Below are 17628 nucleotides of genomic sequence, written 5' to 3'. Positions count from 1 at the left end.
CTGCCATTTCTCTAAGCAAATTGGGCTTGTCAAATTCAGATTGGGGCCTTCATAGCTCCTTTTTTCACTCTTGTGTCTAAGGGTTTCTTAGCATTCATAACTGAGGGTTATCAGTGGCCATGATTCTATATAGTTCTGGTTTCCCTGCACTTCTCCATCCATCTGGAAATACATTCGGTTATTAACTCACAAAAGCATTTTCTTTGACTGTCACTAGGGAAGGGGGGGGGGGATTTTAAGCCCAGATAATCACATGTTTTTAGGATGCTTTTCTTCCTTCCTCATTCTTCCATTATTAGAAAGACAGAAACTTCTACTGGCTCTAGATGCTTTCTTTCCAGCAGAGACATGTGTATAAATTATATGTGTGTGAATTAAAACATATTTCAAATATTCCACAGAAACTTCCTTCAAGCCATGCTTGGTTGGAGGGTTCCTTTTTTCTAGAGAAGGAAAAATGAGGAAAAAACCTCTCATTTGTTTTGGGTGAATTTTTGATTTTTCACTTACTAGAATACTAATGAAAGAGGGAGTGTGATGATATGTAAAGATCGCTGGTTACCTCTAGAATTAGTACTTGTGTGATCTTGAACAAATACTAGCCATGTGCCTTAATTTCCTCATCTAATAAATTAGAGGGCTGGACTCACTTCTAACTCCAGATCCGTGGTCTGTCAGCTTTCTTTCCTTTTTTCCCCCAATTGTAACATAACTTAAATGTCATAACTTCACACCCCACGATTCAATACTTTGATGAATGTCAATGTTTTGTCATTGTCCAAATTATTGAAACCATAAATGTACTTCTCTCCTCTAGTCTTTCTTTCTTTACAGCAACGTGAAAGCTGCCTGGCGCTTTGGGGTTGGTGTGCTCGCTTGCCCTTAATTACTTTAATATGAACATTTGCACTTTGTCACATAACACGGGAGCATTTCTTGGGTGTCACAGTCCATTCCGTATTGCACGTGTGCACCAGGACATTGCCATCATTGTTTGATCCACTGAGTTGTAATGAATTTTATCCATTCACATATATATCAATGCTCCTGAGTAGCTGTGAATTTTGTATCTCTTGAACTTTGGCCGAGCAAGTAATAGGAGCTGCTTCCTGAATTCTAAATCTGTCCCGTATTCCATTCTGAGATATTTCCTAGAAAACTGTTAGATAAGAAAGGGGCAACATTGACCCCCAGCAAGGAGAAAGATTATTTACAGTACCTTGAGAAGGCCCTTTGAGACATCTGTGATTTCTATTCATTTGAAGATTGGCCCTTTAGACAACTTTCTTTTGTTGTTAGACTTACTTTAGGGTCTTACTTATCAATCTTGTGCTAAGCTAAGCTGATAAAACAAAACTATCATAAGTGAACTATTGAATAGTTCTCCAGAATTCTCCCTGATATCATCTGATTCACTGATGATTCACAGCCTTATCCAGGATTACAAATAACTAGTTAAAGCAACCAAATGTTCCTGAAAGGGAAATAGCCAACAATGCAGTTATTTGAAATACATCAGCAGTTAATAGTGTTTATTTCAAAACTACAGGAAACTCCCATTTATGCAGAATATTTCATAGAATCACAGAGCTAAAGGAGATACCTCACATTCACTTCAGTCATTAAACATTGTCAGTCACCCAATGTCAATCAGTCATTAAACATTAGGCACATACTATGTGCATAATTCTGTGGCCTAGTACTGGGATACAAAAAGAATTAAAAAAATAAAATAAAAAGTATCCCCCCACCCTCAGGGAACTTTTAATCTAATGGGGGAAACAACCTAACCAATTAAGACAAAGACAGCCTAACCTATATAGACCAAGCAAAAAATGTACCAGATGTAAAAGAAGTCTTGGTAATCATGGAAACACAAGGCTCTCCCCACCCCCAGGCCATGAGGCTACATTCTCTTAGAATAGGTTGAGATTAGTATTGACTATTTAATATAATAAAGGTCCATTTTAAACTATGGAACTTCATGGAATGTTTGAGTCCAAATTGAACATCCTGCATATTCTCCTAGTACGCCATCAGGGTGAATCCCCCAATGTGTGAATGCATATTATGCAGTATGTATTATTGCCTCTTACACTGACATCAAAATTCTGATGATTGGTATTTCCTGGCTACTTAGATTCTAGATAAAGAGAGATTTCCTGTAGAGGGGATTGATGGTGTGTTTGTTTGTTTGTTTTTAAATTTGAAGCATCCAAAATGGAAATGCCAGTGTTTGGTTGATGGAATCTCCCTTTGGACTTCTGCATGTCCCTTTGATTGGTTGCACAATTTGGGGAAGTGGAAATGCCGTTTCCGTGCTAACCTTGCATGTCATTGATAACAGATTTAGAAGCGATGCTCCCATCATTTCTCAGTTTCCTCACCTCCTTTCCTGCTTGTGTGTCGGTTCTGCACCCTAGTGTCTATCTCTCTGTGGTTTGGACCCAGAGAAGGCTGTTCCTGTCCTGAAGTTCTGTTTTAATTGTAGGCGTCCCTATATGATGAGAGCATATACAGTGGGAGCCGACGATTTAGTGCCTCCACTTCACATCCTGTAAGACGTTTCGTGTTCCTCTGCCGGCCCACCTGCCCTCTCTGTTTGTTGTCTGCTTTCTGATACCCTGACACTCCTGGTGAACACCCCCCTCTCTGGCTGATCAGTGATGATCAATAATTTGTCATTGACTCATTGGCTCGTTAGTAGCTATCCCTGATCTCCCAGCTGCCAATCACAAAGCTCAGCTATCTTGCCCATTGAGCTTTTGATGAGAGCAAAATAGTCACTGGTTTTGAGTGTTAGGAGGTGGCTTTGGCAGCCAACCAAGGCTGGATTGGAGTGGGGAAGGCCGGGAACGGGGAAGCTTTTCATTTCTCCCTCCCTCTCAGGTGCCACTGATCCTCCCTCTGCTTCTGCTTGTAACTTTATTTGGAGGATTCATGTCCTGAAGTTCTGGCCTCCTGCATCTGTGGAAAAGCTTGGCTCGAGACTCAGTCGTTTCTTTCTGAAATAAACAGCCACAGAAATAGGCTTCCCTATTTAATGTCCTTTTAGTGTTGGGGGGAAAAAAGCACTCTCTGACAGGTAGCTTTGACAAGAGGAGGCAATGTGGTAGAGTGGAGAGGGGTCTGCACAGAAAACTTGGCTTCATAGTCCACCTCAGGTACTCAATCACTTCTCCAGTTCTAAAGTGCCTCTGAAGTCAGTCAAGCAGCATTTAGTAAGCTGTGTTCCAGGTCATGTGCTAAACATAAAGAAAGGCAAAAAACAAACAGTCCCTACTCCAACATGCAGTCTGCTTAGAACTCCAGATCTTTTTTGAATGATTACCAAACTCCTTGTACTTGCACAATTGCTTTCTGTACCCAATCTGAGAGTTGTTTTCTTTACTAAATTTCTTATTGGATTTTTGCCCTGGGTCCTAAATTGTCGATGTGTTTTTGGCTCCTGCTTCCCATTCAGGCTATTAGCTCTCACTTTCAGCTTCGTGTTATTTCTAGATTTGAAAAGCGAGCTTGCTCCCAGCTTTACTCAAGTCATTGGTAAAAACATTCAATGGAATAAGACCCCATTGAGATCCTTGGGGCACTCCACTCAAGACCTTTCTTGGGACCAGTGATCATGATGGCTCTTGGGGATCTGGCTAGTCATCCTATTCCAGATTTAAATAGCTCACCAGAGTCAATTTCTTTTTCTCAATTTAAGGCATAAGATATAGAACCCTGGAGTTTGCCATCTGGAAGCTCTGAGTTTTAATCCTGCCTCCTTCCACTTGTTAGCTAAGTGATTATGAATAATTCATTTTACCTCAGTTTCTTCATCTATAAATTGGGAATAATATTTTTATGATCTTGCTTAAAAGTCGCTGAAACTCAGTGAAGAAACTGTTGAAGAGCATTCTTTGGGTACCAAGCCCTTTTTATTGTTGCCGGAAATTATTTCCTCATATTTGTTACTAGTAAAAACAAGTTTCTAATCTTTTAATTTCTTCTAAATAAAAGTTTAAATCTTATCTCAGTTATTTCCTCTCTGGTCATTTTACTTAATTGACCCTGTTTCCCATATGCAAAGAGAGGGGCTGATTAGATGGTATCTCTGGGCCCTTGGGTACCTCTGTGGTTGTGCAATAGAAACAGCCCAGGCCCGAGATCCATTTTTCTACTCTTTGTTGTTGTTATAAAAGAAGAAGCTGAAAAACAGGGAGTTTTCTAGTATAGAATCATGTGTAGAATTTGAACTCCGATCTTTTGGAGCCAGAACCGGTGCTTCTGCTACTGTATCACAGTCCAAGCTACCAGAGGAAATTCTGCTTAGCATCCCTAATGCTTCCAGTGGAGATGTCATCTCTAGAAATCAACTAGTATTTTTATATACAAGTATCTCAAGTAGCTTTAGAATGGCTAAAAATAAGAGCTAGCATCTGTATGATGCTCATCGTGTACTAAGCATTTTATAATTATCATCTCTTGATCCTGGGAGGTAGTTGTTATTATTATCCCCATTTTTACAGATTGGGAAACTGAGTCAAACAGGTTCAGTGACTTGGCCAAGATCACACAGCTAGTAAGGAGATTGGATCTAAAGTTGGCTCTTCCAGACCCCAGGCCCAGTGTTCTGTCCACTGCATCAACTGGCTGATCTTGAGGACTTTTTTCATCAGGAAAAGATAAACCATAATATTCATTTAGTGGAATAAAACTCAGGGCCTCTTTGTCCAAAGGCTCATTCCTTCACAAAATCTGCAAACAATTTAAGTACCTACTTAATCCCAGGGCCCTGGCACTTCAATGCTTTGTTGATTGTAAGTACTAGAATAATAATAAATAAATAAGAGGTCCCTGCCCTCATGCTGGTATTGATTAAATCCTATATTGAGTAAATGAATCAAGATCTGGGGTTTTTGTGGATTGAATATGAGAAAAATCACTGTCTTAAGTACTGGGGTCCATATTAAAATCTAAGTCTAATTTGTTCCTGTTCCCTGGTCAGTAGAAAGTAATGATGGGAGAGATGGAAGCTGATGGGGTCAGGCCATTATCCCAGTGGAGCCTTTGGTCTGGATGGCTCTGGGCCTTTGGTTCTCTGTATCCACTTTCTTGTGACCACCCAGTGTAAAGAAGAGAGGGTGAGCAGTTCCTAACCACTTAAGGTTGATTGGCTGCCTCTTGCCATCTGATTTAACCTTTTTTTGCTTGGAGGTTCATTAGATCAGCCTGCCCCTGCCTGCCGTTTTGAAGTGAAAAGTCTCACATTTTCTCTGTCCTGTGTGTGTTCCTCTCCTCCCTGGAGCTGCTGCTTCTCCTCCTGTCTTTAACTGGCCTCCTTTATTTCTCTCCCTTGTGTTGTGGGGTGCGTGTGGGTAGCCCTCCGATTTCAGCGGCTACCTGGGCTCCGGATCCCGGGCGTCCTCCAGAGCCAGCTCAGCTCGTGCAAGTCCAGTGGTGAGCACGTTTTTATTACTCTCTACACCTGATTTCTCATCTTTTCTCTCTTCCTTTCCTTTCCCGTGGCCTGTGGGGCAAGGGCTTTGGAGAGCATCATTTTCATCCCCGTTTTTGATATTAGCAGAAGAGATGTAAGATCCTTGAAGGCAAGAACTGGGTTTTATCAACATTGTTTATGACTCCAAGGTTTACACAGAGCCCATGCAGTTGGTGTGTGTGTTTTCTAAGAGGTGATTCTGTTTCTAAGCTGTGTGACCTTGGAGAAATAAAAGAACCTCTCTGTTTTCCTCAACAGAGTTGGACTGGTTCCCCTGTCACCTCAAAAAATGTTGAGATTCTCCTGGTTTTCACCAACTCCATCTAGTCCGCCATCACAAATCTGATATTGCTGAACATTTTGTGGCTTTTTTGAGATTCATTTTTGATTGCAATTCAAACACAGACAGTTCTCAATTGGTGATTTCTCTTTTGTCTCCCGGATCCATTTGCAGGCCAGGGTAATTGGTGGTCCAAACAAGCAGTGTTCCTGGAAAGGATTCTGTATATTGTGTGATATTGAGAGAAAGACGTGTTTTTGATATTTTAGTGGATTTCCTTAAAAATAGTTGACATCAAAAAGCATTGGCTTTGGGGCAGCTAGGTGGTGCAGGGGATAGAGCACCAGCCCTGAAGTCAGAGGACCTGAGTTCAAATCCTGCCTCAGACACTTAACATTTCCTGGCTGTGTGACCCTGGGCAAGTCATTTAACCCCAATTGCCTCAGGAAAAAAAAAAGCATTGGCATTGAAAGAGTTGACCTATAGGTATTCTGAAAACTTACCTGTTGGCACTTCACATATTTCATGTATTTTTTGAGGCAGTTTGGGTTAAGTGACATACCAAGGGTCATACAGCTAGTGAGTATCTGAGGTCAAATTTGAAATTCAGAGCTGATACTCTAACCACTGAGCCACCTAGCTGCCCCTCACCTCATTCCTTTTTGAGCCACTCTGTATAATCTAGATCTAGATCTAGGGTTTGGCATTGAAAGGACTTCAGAGATCATTTAGTTAGAACCCCTCATTTTAGAGATGAAGAAATGGTACCTACGCAGATTAAGTGACTTGCCCAAGATCACACAGAACTCAGAGGCAGGATTTGAACCCTCATCCGTTGATTCCAGAGCCAGGGCTCTTTCCTTTGGGACATACTTTCTCTCAGCTTGGGTAAAAGCAACTATCATTTTTAAGAGAAAAGAAGGGGGGGGGGAAATCCTTATCTGAAATATTCAATAACAAGCTGTGTTCTTTGACAAGAAGCTAGGTGAAATCATGGTGCACAAAATGCTGGAGTCAAGACCTCAGTTCAAATGCAGCCTGAAACACTTAATTAGCTATATGATCTTGGGCAAGATACTTGGCTCTTTTGCCTCAGTTTCCCCATCTGTGAAATGATGATCATAGCAGTTCCCACTTCCTGCGGATCAAATGAATGCTATTCTCATTCTTTGTGTGTGTGTGTGTGTGTGTGTGTGTGTGTGTGTGTGTGTGTGTAAATGTTAGTGATCACTATTATTTGACAATAAGATGAAGACAACTCTACGTGTCCTGTATCTCATTTCCTGAAATGATTTCTAAAATCAACGCAAACCAGTCCCAGGCCATATCTTAAGGGCAATGCTCAAAGATCTCTTAATAGATTGGAGCTATTCCTTTGCTGTATTCCTCCCACAAACAAGGTTATGCTGTGGATATCTGTGTGTTCTGGGTCATTCCCAAATGTTTAGGAAAGGGAGAGAGGCATATCTGCTAGAAGTCTGATAATGGGAAACCTTAGTGGACCTTCTACATTTAAATCTAAAGATATAAGATATTTGCATTAGTCGAAAAGCAAACACCGCTTATTAAGTATTCATTTCTAAAGGGCTCGCGTCAATGACTGCTTTGGAAATAAGGTTTGCATGAGTGTACATCTATCCTGTTTGGATAAAATGTCAGTAGAAATAATATCAGCTGATTTTTATATAATTATACTTTAAGCTTGGCAGTGCATTATTATCTCATCTGATCTTCCCAACAACCATCTTGTAGGGTTGTCATTATGCCTATTTTACAGATGAGGAAACCGAGGCTGAAGGTGACTTAATTATTTATCTGGTGAATGTCCGAGGCAGGACCGAGCTGGAGGGAAAGGACCTCAGAAACCACTTCCAGTCCAATCCATAAGTGAAAGAATTTACAATATGCCTGATAAGTATGTTCACTCACTGTTTGCTTGAAGACTTCCGTTGAGGGGAAATTCACTACTCCCCAGACAACACTTGCAATGTTAGCAAGTATTCCACAGGCTCCGCCTCTGACTCTTCGACTGCATTCCCTGTCCCTAATCTTACTCTGGGGCTACAAATCAAGCCTTCTCTGACTGCCAGCCCAGCCTCTCTCCTCTCCAGGAAGCACTCAGGCTCCTAGTCCCACTCACCATAAGACCCAGGGATCTCTCTCCCTTTCCTAAACTTTGGGAATGACCCAGAACACACAGAATCCTACAGCATAACATTGTTTGTGGGAGGAATACAGCAAAGGAATAGCTCTAAACCCAATGTCTCCCTTCGGCCTCCAGGAGCAACTACCAAATGCTGCGTTTTGGCCTTAAATGGGTAGATCGACCCCCTCCAGCAATAACTCCTATGACCTAATTTACCTTTTCCCCTTGTCCCAAAAGCTAATTTTGGTCCAACACAAACCTGCCACCTAGCGTTTGAATTTGGAACAGAGATTGTTTGAGAAGATGAGACTGATGGAGGTTCATAGGTTGGTTCGGACTTCGCTCTGTCCCATGCAGCGGCATGGAGTCATTTTCAGAAATGTGTTCTAGAGAGAGCCAAGTGACCTTTGGGCGTGGGAGTATCCAAAAAGGAGCTCACGCTGTAATAAGGTGACTCACATTTACCGAGCACTCAGTGAAGGAGGGATCGGCTACCCACTCATTTACAGCCGGGTGTGGTAGGAGGCATCCATGAGCTTATGGAGTACAGATTCTGGGCCCTTTCGGAGGACATGGAGGGCCCAGGGGGAGCAGAGATTCTTTTAATCGCAGTATTTGTCAGACTGCCCTCATTCCTGGGTCTGCCCTCCTCTGTCCCCGAAAAGTTGAACTCTTCTTATTCCTAAAGGAAAAAGAAAAACCTTTTCTATGCTTGAAATAGCAAAATGGGTAGATGCTGACTCAGATTATGAGAATTGGGACATTTGTCTGGACAAGTACTGGTCTCTGCCCAGCCCTCCTTCCCGTCCGGGATGCCAGCCATTCCTCTGGACGCTTTGTTTTCTCTGGCTCGGCCATGTGTGCCCACAGGGACTGGCGGGCACACGCAAGGATGGCAGAACTTTAAACCGTATCATCTAAAGGCTCCATCCCCAGGCCCCAGTCCTGAACCTCCTCCGCTGCCTCTTCACGGCAAACTGGGGGCAGGAAGCAGAGCCCCGTCGTTGTGGATTTCCAGAAAAGGGAAAAGCTTGATCAAACACTGGAGAAGATCGAAGCTCTCCGAGGCTGATAAATGTCTCCTTCCTGGCCACGGCTCCTGGCCCCGGCTCCACGCTAGGCGCTGTCCAGCCAGTGAACCGAGTCCCTCAGTGTGTTTAGTGCTCACATCTATCAGAAGTTAAAAGCACAGTTAACAAGAGTTCCATCGGTTGCTTAGAAAGTTTGGCCAGAGCCAGCATGATTGAATAAAGTTTAGGCTCCAGGTTTAGTTGTTTTAGCTTTTTTGATAAGTAGAACTAACGTCCCTTTTGATTGAATATTGAATAAACATTTGCCTTCCAAAATTCAGTTCCCTGGATGTGCACCCAGGAATATGTCTGAGATGGAAGGCGATGGAATGGGGAGGACAGAGGGGATGAAGGGGATTTTCAGGAAGCTCACCTCGGCAGCGGGATGCAGGGGTTTGACGGATTCATGAGACTCAACATAAAAGAATGATTGGCCTGTCAGAGAACCAGATTATGATCATTCTGGCCTTCCTGCTCTATTTCTCAGACATCAGTTCCTGCCGTCATTTCCTCCCTCCATATTTTTGCCCTGTGTGACCTCCAGGCCAGGAATTATTTCTCTGCTTCCCTTCAAGACTCAGTACAAATCCTTCCTTGTGCAGGAGGCCTTTCATGTCTTTTCCCAGAACTTACTCCCAGAGTCCTTTCCCCTCCCAAAGTACCTTCCATTTACTATATAGCAATCATCTGTCCAGAGGTTTCCATGTCGTCTCTCCCATTAGAACATAGGTGCCTAAGGTCAGGAGATATTGTCCATCCTTGTTTTATCATCCCCAGTGTCTCACACAGAGCCCGGCTGGCACACAGTAAGCACTTAATAAATGTTTGTTGATCGACTCAATTAAACTTTCATTTGGCCTGCCAGGGAAGTCTCTCCACAGTTCTAAACCAGCAATATTTCAAAGGACGGGGGTTCACAGGGAATCCTTTGGGGATGTTTGTTGTATATGAGCCTTAAGAAAGAAAATCCTCATTTTTCAGTTATAGCTTAGTAAAAAGTGAACTTGTGATTTTTTTTCCAAATCAATGTCATGAACTCCCTGGGATCTTTTCCCAATCCTTGGACTCCAGGTTAAGACCCTTGATTTAGTATCTGAGCTTCCTGTGGCTCATTTGGGTGGGAGATGTCTGACAAGAAGCAGAATCAGAGAGAGACAGAGACAGAGACAGAGAGACAGAGAGAAGGAGAAGGAGAAGAAAAGAAGAAGAAGAAGAAGAAGAAGAAGAAGAAGAAGAAGAAGAAGAAGAAGAAGAAGAAGAAGAAGAAGAAGAAGAAGAAGAAGAAGAAGAAGAAGAAGAAGAAGAAGAAAAGAAGGAGAAAAGAAGAAGAAGGAGAAAAGAAGAAGAGGAGGAGGAGGAGAAAAGAAGAAGGAGGAGGAAAGAAGGAGGAGGAGGAGGAAGAAGAGAAAAGAAGAAGAAGAAGGAGAAAAGAAGAGAAGAGAGAGAGATGGGTGTGACACTCAGAGAGGTAGAGATGGAGAGATTGACAGCTGGGTTTTGTTGGTCATTTCTTAGGACAACCATATTAAAGGCACCTGTCCCATCTACAATGGAAATGTCTGAAGTTAGCTCATTCATAATAACTAGTATTCATACAATACTTAAAGGCTTATAGAGCACTTTCCATCCACTGTGTGATATGACAGGCAGATGGCACAGTGAATAGAGTGCCAGCCCTGGAGTCAGGAGGACCTGAGTTCAAATGTAGCCTCAGATATATAATAGGTGGGTAACTTTGGGCAAGTCACTTAACCCTGTGACTTAACCTCCATTTCCTCACTTATAAAAGGCACTGGAGAAGGAAATGGCAAAGCACCCGAGTATCTGCTAAAAAACAAGAACCCAAAAAGGGCCATAAACAGACATGATGGAAACGAGCCTGCAGCAATCTCATTTGCTCTCCACCACAAGCCTGTGAAGAAGATACGATTACTCCTCCTTTCTTAGACGATTACTGTGTTCCTGGAACTGTGGAGGGCGCCAGAAATACAAATTCGAGCGAGGCGTTCCCAGCCCTCAAAGCGCTTACATTCTACTGGGAGAAATGGCACCAAAAGAGAAGGGAGAGGGGCACACTGGGGTGTGCATCTCTCCTAGGAAGGGAGAATTTAGGAACGAGTCAGCTGGTGATCAGATGAGGGGGAATGTATTAAAATTCAGTTGATTGGCCCTCTCCCCATTTGTCCTTCTGTTATTAGGGTCTAATGAGAAATAAAAATTGTTTCCCGTTCCATCTTCCACAGTTTTGTGCCTCTATAGCGGGTCAAGCCTTAAAAATGATGGCTTTCAGTCATTTGGGTACAATGTAAATCGGCATTTATGAACATCGATGTGTTTGTTGGCCCTGGGAGGCAGAAGGTTACTTAGAAATCTCATCTACAAAATGAGTTTAATAACACTAATCAATTAACTAACATTTCTAGAATGCTAAGATCTGCAAAATATTGTCATGGGACAGCAGGGGCCTAAGTGCTGTTAAATTTGCATTTTATAAATGGAGAGCCTGGCAGCAGAGGCGAGATGACTTGGTCCCGTAGAAAGGGTCCGAGACTTGAACTCAGGTCGTCCTGAGAAAATCTACCGCTCTACTCTTTGTGACACGTGCTTGCCTCGGCTAAGGGAACCCAGCAGATATACACCTGTTATTGCTTTAAAATGGTTAATATTTGTCTATTACATTCTCTTTTTTTTTTTTTTTGGACAGGTTGAAGAGAGGCCAGAAAAGGACTTTGCTGAGAAGGTGAGTAGGTTCTAGTGATATTTTTACCTTTCCTTTTAAAAAAAATTATAGCTTTATAGCTTTCAAAATTCACAAATGAAATGGACAAGAAAAAACCCATCTGATTTCCAGGGATTGGGGGGAGAGGCGAGATGGGGTTGCTGTGGGAAACCCAAGTCTAACAAGCTTCCCAGCATCCCACTGCAAATTTCTTTCCCGGGTGGGCGGGAGGGGTAGAGAGAAGCCTTGGGATGGGACCGCCATCTTGCTACTGGCCACTGCCGCCTAACTTCCAGTTTCCGGGCTTGGAACTCACAGTAAAGGGCTGGGACATGTTTATAAAACCCACGTGGACTCAGAGACTGCTTGGATCCAGTGGCTGTAGAAGACAGTTTTCAGTCCTGAACATGCTCTCTTGAATTATTTCAGGGCTCTCGTAACATGCCCAGCCTATCAGCAGCCACGCTGGCTTCCCTGGGTGGGACCTCTTCTCGGAGGGGCAGCGGGGACACCTCCATCTCTGTGGACACCGAGGCCTCCATGAGGGAAATCAAGGTAAAATTGAATATTTTCTGACTTGACACTGCCTTGATGCAGGTGGTGCAGTGGTTAGAGCACCAGTCCTGAAGTCAGGAGGACCTGAGTTCAAATCTGGCCTCAGACACTTAACACTTCCTGGCTGTGTGACCCTGGGCAAGTCACTTAACCCCGATTTCCTCAGCAAAAAAAAAAAAGAAAGAAAGAAACTGCCTTTGATGAAAACCTGCCGTGGAGAATAAGGAAGCATTTTTTTTCTCTCTGCTTCCCACCATGCTTCTATTACTGCATTTATCCAGTCCCAAATCCATAATCAGAAATAAACTGGGATTTGGCCCTTGCTCCCAGCTTCATCCTTACCTTTGTGCCAGGCAGTTCCATAGGAGCCTCTCCATATTTCCCAGAATCCTGAAAAACCACGTGCATCCTCACTCCCGGGCTCACAGCATCATCTAAATTACTTTTGTATGTTTTGCCCTTGGGGAAACTGGAAGCCGGAACTTCTCCCTGTGCAGGGAAGGCCTGGACCATGAGCCCGGCAGCCCGAGTGTTGTCGGTAATCCTTGTCGTTCTGTCCCGTGATGTCCTTTCCTTTTCTTGCTATCTTTCTCAGGAAATCAATGAGTTAAAGGACCAGATTCAGGACGTAGAAGGCAAATACATGCAGGGCCTGAAAGAAATGAAGGTATCCGTTGGCCGCCTGGCGGCCATGTGTGATGTATTAACCAGCCTAACTCTGTCAGAATTAAGCGAGTCTCCGCGTTCTTCACCAAAAACACACTGAGAATTTTCCCTAAAATCCTCCTGTGGGGAGCTGGGGCCGCCCCCCACCAGATCATCGGCTCCCATCAGAATGAAGTGATGGGAACGGTCACTAACATGCTCACTGGTGCATGCTGGGGGACCCTTTGAGGATGGAGGTCATAGTTCTGTGTTTCTGCATGTTTGTCGGGGCCCGCACCTTTCCATTGCATTTATAGACAGGTGACATACCAGCTTTTGTTAGTCACATGATGAGCAGGACCCTGGCCAGACTATGGGCATGTTGGGGTCCAGGGATCTCGATGGATCCACCTGGGGCTTTCTGCCCCTTAACCCCGTGGGACTGAGGGCTCTCGGCAAGCCCCAGAGGGGAGCATTTTAGACAGAACTGTTGCCCACAAGCCTAAGCTGAGGCTCTCACCACTTCTTTGGTTCATGTGAGTCCCACAAAAAGACATTTTTCCTTACAAAAGGTTAAGTGCATTAGTGGTAGTTCCTTCCCTAGCGGGTCAGGAATTGGCAATGGATCAGCCCAGAATCCAAGCGCCCCTGAATTTGTCTGAGGGCATTTCAGCATCCGCCTGCAAAGTCAGGTGAGAATGTTGGTAAGGTCTCACATGAATTGGACTTTCCTTTCTCCCACACACTCACCCTTCATGACTTGATCTGAGGAAAGGACAAAGTACATGCTTTTCAGTAACAGTTTGAACATCAAGGGGAAGTGAATTTAGCCAAGAGAAGTCACTGAGCAGATTTTCTAGGATCAGAACCTTGGCAAGGGACCAATCAGATGAGCGTCTCCATCCCATAACCTCATCCAGAGGTTATCTGGAAAGTGTATTAGATATAGATTATGGCCCGATTCCATTTTGTTATTTTGATTTATTTTTCTGATTCTATTTTTGGTTCAGTTTTTTTAGGTGATTAACTTGGGGTGTCCGTGACCCAGCGATAGTTTGTAAGTCATTGGATCATAGGAGTGAGACCTGAAAGGGATCTGGGAAGTCATTGAGTCCTGTCCTCTCATTTTGTAGATGAAGGAAATGAACATGGAAGTATCTGAGGCTGGATTTGAACTCAGATTTTCCCAGGTTTCTATCCACAATGCCCCATCGGTCTCTCGGTCTCTTCCCTTTTCTCACCCTCTCCTCAGGAAAGAACAGTGGAGCAAGTAGCCACGTCCGGCAAGGCAGGGGAGGGAAGCAGAGGGAGTTCAGTAAAACACATATGGCCAGCCGTCACTTACACAATTATCCCTCTGGAGCCCAGGTCAAATCCGATCTCAAGGACAGGACACTGAGGAATAAGACCTATTGGTCTCTTCAAGGACAATGTTCTGGACCCAGGGATTAGTTGGCTCAGGGGCCATTCCAGACCCTGGACTCCTCTTCTTCCCTGATTTCTATTCTGGGTGTTAAATGGTATTAGTTCTGCAGTAGCAGGCTCACTCCCTTGTTTGTTCCAGCCATTCTTGGAATATTCCTGTGGGAGAGAGGGAGGGAAGGTGGTAACTCATCGGAATTCTCCTCCCTTAAATTAAATAAAGGCTCACTCCGGGCCAGGTGCTGTGCAAAGTGCTAGGGACAAGATGTTCCCGGTGTCAGGCTTTTAGGAGGAACAGTAGAATTGGCAAAATGTCTCATAGTGCCCTTACAGTGTGAGCTAGAGGTAGGTGCTGTTGTTATTCCCATGTTACAGATGGATTAAGTGAGGCTCAGAAAGATGAAGTCACTTATCCAAAAATCAGACAACTAATGATTATCAGAGGCGAGATTAAAAGCCACTTGGCTGCTCCTGGCTCTGCCTTAGAACACATAACCCAATCCCCCCCAAAGAAGATGAAAAACAGCCCCTTGCTGCCCTCAAGTCCAGTCTTCCGGGGATCCCATTATTCCCTTCATGTCCTCCCACAATCAAACTGAGCTCTCCTCCTCTTCACGGACGGCCTCAGCCTCCAGGAGTCACATACTGAGCTGGCCCTGAGTGTTCCCCCCAGTCATGGTGGTTCACAGGCCAGAAGTTGGGTTGTTGTATCCAGAACCCATTGGGCATTTAAAGTGGATGTCAGTGACACTGTGGAGTTGTGATGGCCGGATGTAAGGTTCTTCCTATGCTGTCATTTCAGTGAAGATATTTCACAAATTGATAAATGTCTTCATTTCTATCAAGCAGATCCTGAAGGATCTTGGGATCTTAGATTTTGTCCCAGCTCCTTCATTTGACAAATAAGGGAAACAGGCCCAGAGAGGTTGGGTGATTTGCCTTAAAATCCCATGGTGAGAGGTGGCAAAATTGGAGCTGTGTTCTCCGACTCTGCAGGGTTCTTATCTAGACCATTCTTACTACTCCTCTCTTGGAAATATAGTGAAGAGTAAGGTTTAATTCCAACGGTGAGCATCTTTGGGTGCTAAATCGGGAAGACCCTGCAGCAGTGTGTGGTGCTAGCAGAAGAGCATGAGGCTTCAGATATTGCATATGGTGGGATCCCTTTGTTTTCCAAGCCGACGTAGCCGCCGGGGGATCGGGAGATCTTTCCATTTCGTAGTTGTCCGCCATCTTGATGAATGTGTGAACCATTTTCATCTCCAGACCCCGGGTTATTAATAACTAAGTCACTAACCGGTAGGATATTAGTCCTGGTATACCACAAGAAAAAGCAGGAAACCACAATCTTCAAATTACTATTTGTGGTAGATTCCCTTTCAGAAATAGGGTCTGAATTTGAGACCCGATTAAGATGGCTGCTATTTCAAATTCCTTTTCCCCCCTAGAGAGGTTTACTTCTTCATTGAATAATGATTAGAGGTCTCATGTCATTACATTTTAATGTAATTTTCTTTCTTTTCAGTTAACAGATTAAAGATCTAACCAGGGGTAGCCTCCCTTCTCTTCCCCCCAAAGATTAACTCCCTAAGAAATATTAAATGAATGACAATCTTTTCGTTTCATCTCTCACTTTGGTTTTCTAATTATGGGGTGATTCCCACAGGACTCCCTCGCTGAGGTCGAGGAGAAATACAAGAAGGCCATGGTTTCGAATGCCCAATTAGACAATGAGAAGATGAACTTCATGTACCAGGTTGACACCCTAAAGGATGCATTGTTAGAACTGGAAGAACAACTGGCTGAATCCCGAAGGCAATACGAAGAAAAAAACAAAGTAAGTGAGGCGCCATCCTCCACGGCTGGGGTGTCTGTCACCAGTGGACTCTCGTCAAAGGAGAAAAGGGGAAAAGGAGGATGGGATTAGCTTGTATAGAGTTTGAAAGTCCATGGCCAAATCATGGCTATTTGTTCTACAAATAAAACCCAACAAGACCCTGGCCCTTCCCCTTACCTCTCCCCCACCACAACCCAATCCAACTGAACACAGAGATTTCTGGGAAACGTCGTTAGTTATACTTCAACTCAAATCAGATCTTCCACAAGAACACTATGGATCTTTTTGTAATTGTGAAATCGTTTTTCAAGGGCAAATAGGACTTTCTTACGGCATTGCTTTCCCTCTCTTTTATCACATTGTTACAGAGCTAAGTTAGAGAGTCCATCCCAAACGTTCACAAGGATTGTTTGTGTCCGACCTGTGGCAGAGCCTTCCAAGCTCCTATTGGTCCTATCAGCCACAGTCGGACACGCCAAATCCACTCGACGAGTTGATTCTGCAACAACCCCCCACCAGCCCTGTCCCTGTTGCGCAGCCCAGTGATATCAGTGAACTCCTTCTCAGAGAAATGTTTTTAAGGGCATAACACAACAAAAGAAGAAAAATAATAAGATAACCATTAATAAAATAATAGATAGAACTTTACAGAGGACACCAGTGATACTGAAACCCAACTCCCCACATGGTTTTTTAACAAGTTCATGGAGCTCAGATGAAGAGTCATTTTTTTCTCAAGCACTTTTGTCACTAGAATCCTTATTCAGCCAGTTTTTTTTAAGCACCTACTGTGTGCTAGGCCTTGGGGCCATTGACACTGACCAGAACCATCCCTGCTTCCGTGAGTTCACCTTTCTCTCCTCTTCATGTGTTTGTCCTTTACAGGAGTTCGAAAGGCAGAAGCACGCTCACAGCGTGCTACAATTCCAGTTTGCTGAAGCAAAAGAGGCCTTAAAACAAAGAGAGGAGATGCTGGCGGTAAGTGGCTCGGTTGAACCCCTTCATCCTCTGGCTCCAGGTCACCTGTAAGGGTGAAGGTTTGGGGAGAAACGAAGAATCTGGACTCGTTTCAAGCCCTCATCCCGTAGACATCTTTGAAAGAGATTCCAGAGTTGGGAGGTTTTGTTTTTAAATTCTTATTGATATTTTTGGTAATTGTTTATTATGAATCATTTTATTTTTAATTAATCTTGGTTTTCATTTACTCAAATTTACTTCTTTATCAAGACACTAAGTTTTTAGTCTGTAAATGCTCATTTACTGGTTACAATGCATGTTTGCAGTCCAAGCAGCCGCTGCTTCCCAGGCTTCCTATCAGCCCTGGGGAGGAGGAAGATGGGAAAAGAGATTGCTGGGAATGGGCTCATCGGCCCAGCTCACCATGAGCCCAGAACAAGGCACTTTCTAAAGTCTAGTTGAGCTGAACAACTTTAACCTGGTTATGAGAAGGTGGGAATCTCCCCATCTCACCC

At 43.7% G+C, this 17628-nt stretch overlaps 1 protein-coding gene across 43 annotated transcripts in view; it reads left to right on the top strand.

Moving 5' to 3' along the window:
- Positions 1-17628, top strand: part of LRRFIP1 (LRR binding FLII interacting protein 1) — a 186461-nt gene that overhangs the window by 147963 nt on the left and 20870 nt on the right. For 13 of the 43 annotated variants that reach the window (XM_074264402.1, XM_074264401.1, XM_074264398.1 and 10 more), the window contains 4 exons: positions 11683-11718; positions 12127-12252; positions 15986-16156; positions 17042-17134. In XM_074264402.1, the coding sequence (XP_074120503.1) occupies positions 11683-11718; positions 12127-12252; positions 15986-16156; positions 17042-17134 (426 nt within the window). Of the gene's footprint in view, positions 1-817; positions 863-2491; positions 2558-5364; positions 5443-11682; positions 11719-12126; positions 12253-12847; positions 12920-15985; positions 16157-17041; positions 17135-17628 lie in introns of all 43 variants that reach the window. The other 30 variants (XM_074264396.1, XM_074264393.1, XM_074264366.1 and 27 more) reach the window with 5 other exon arrangements.

This window comes from Sminthopsis crassicaudata, chromosome 4 (genome assembly GCF_048593235.1).
Source record: "Sminthopsis crassicaudata isolate SCR6 chromosome 4, ASM4859323v1, whole genome shotgun sequence".
NCBI lineage: Eukaryota > Metazoa > Chordata > Mammalia > Dasyuromorphia > Dasyuridae > Sminthopsis > Sminthopsis crassicaudata.
Note: the sequence above shows the minus strand (reverse complement) of the source record. Positions and strands in the feature narration are given on the sequence as shown.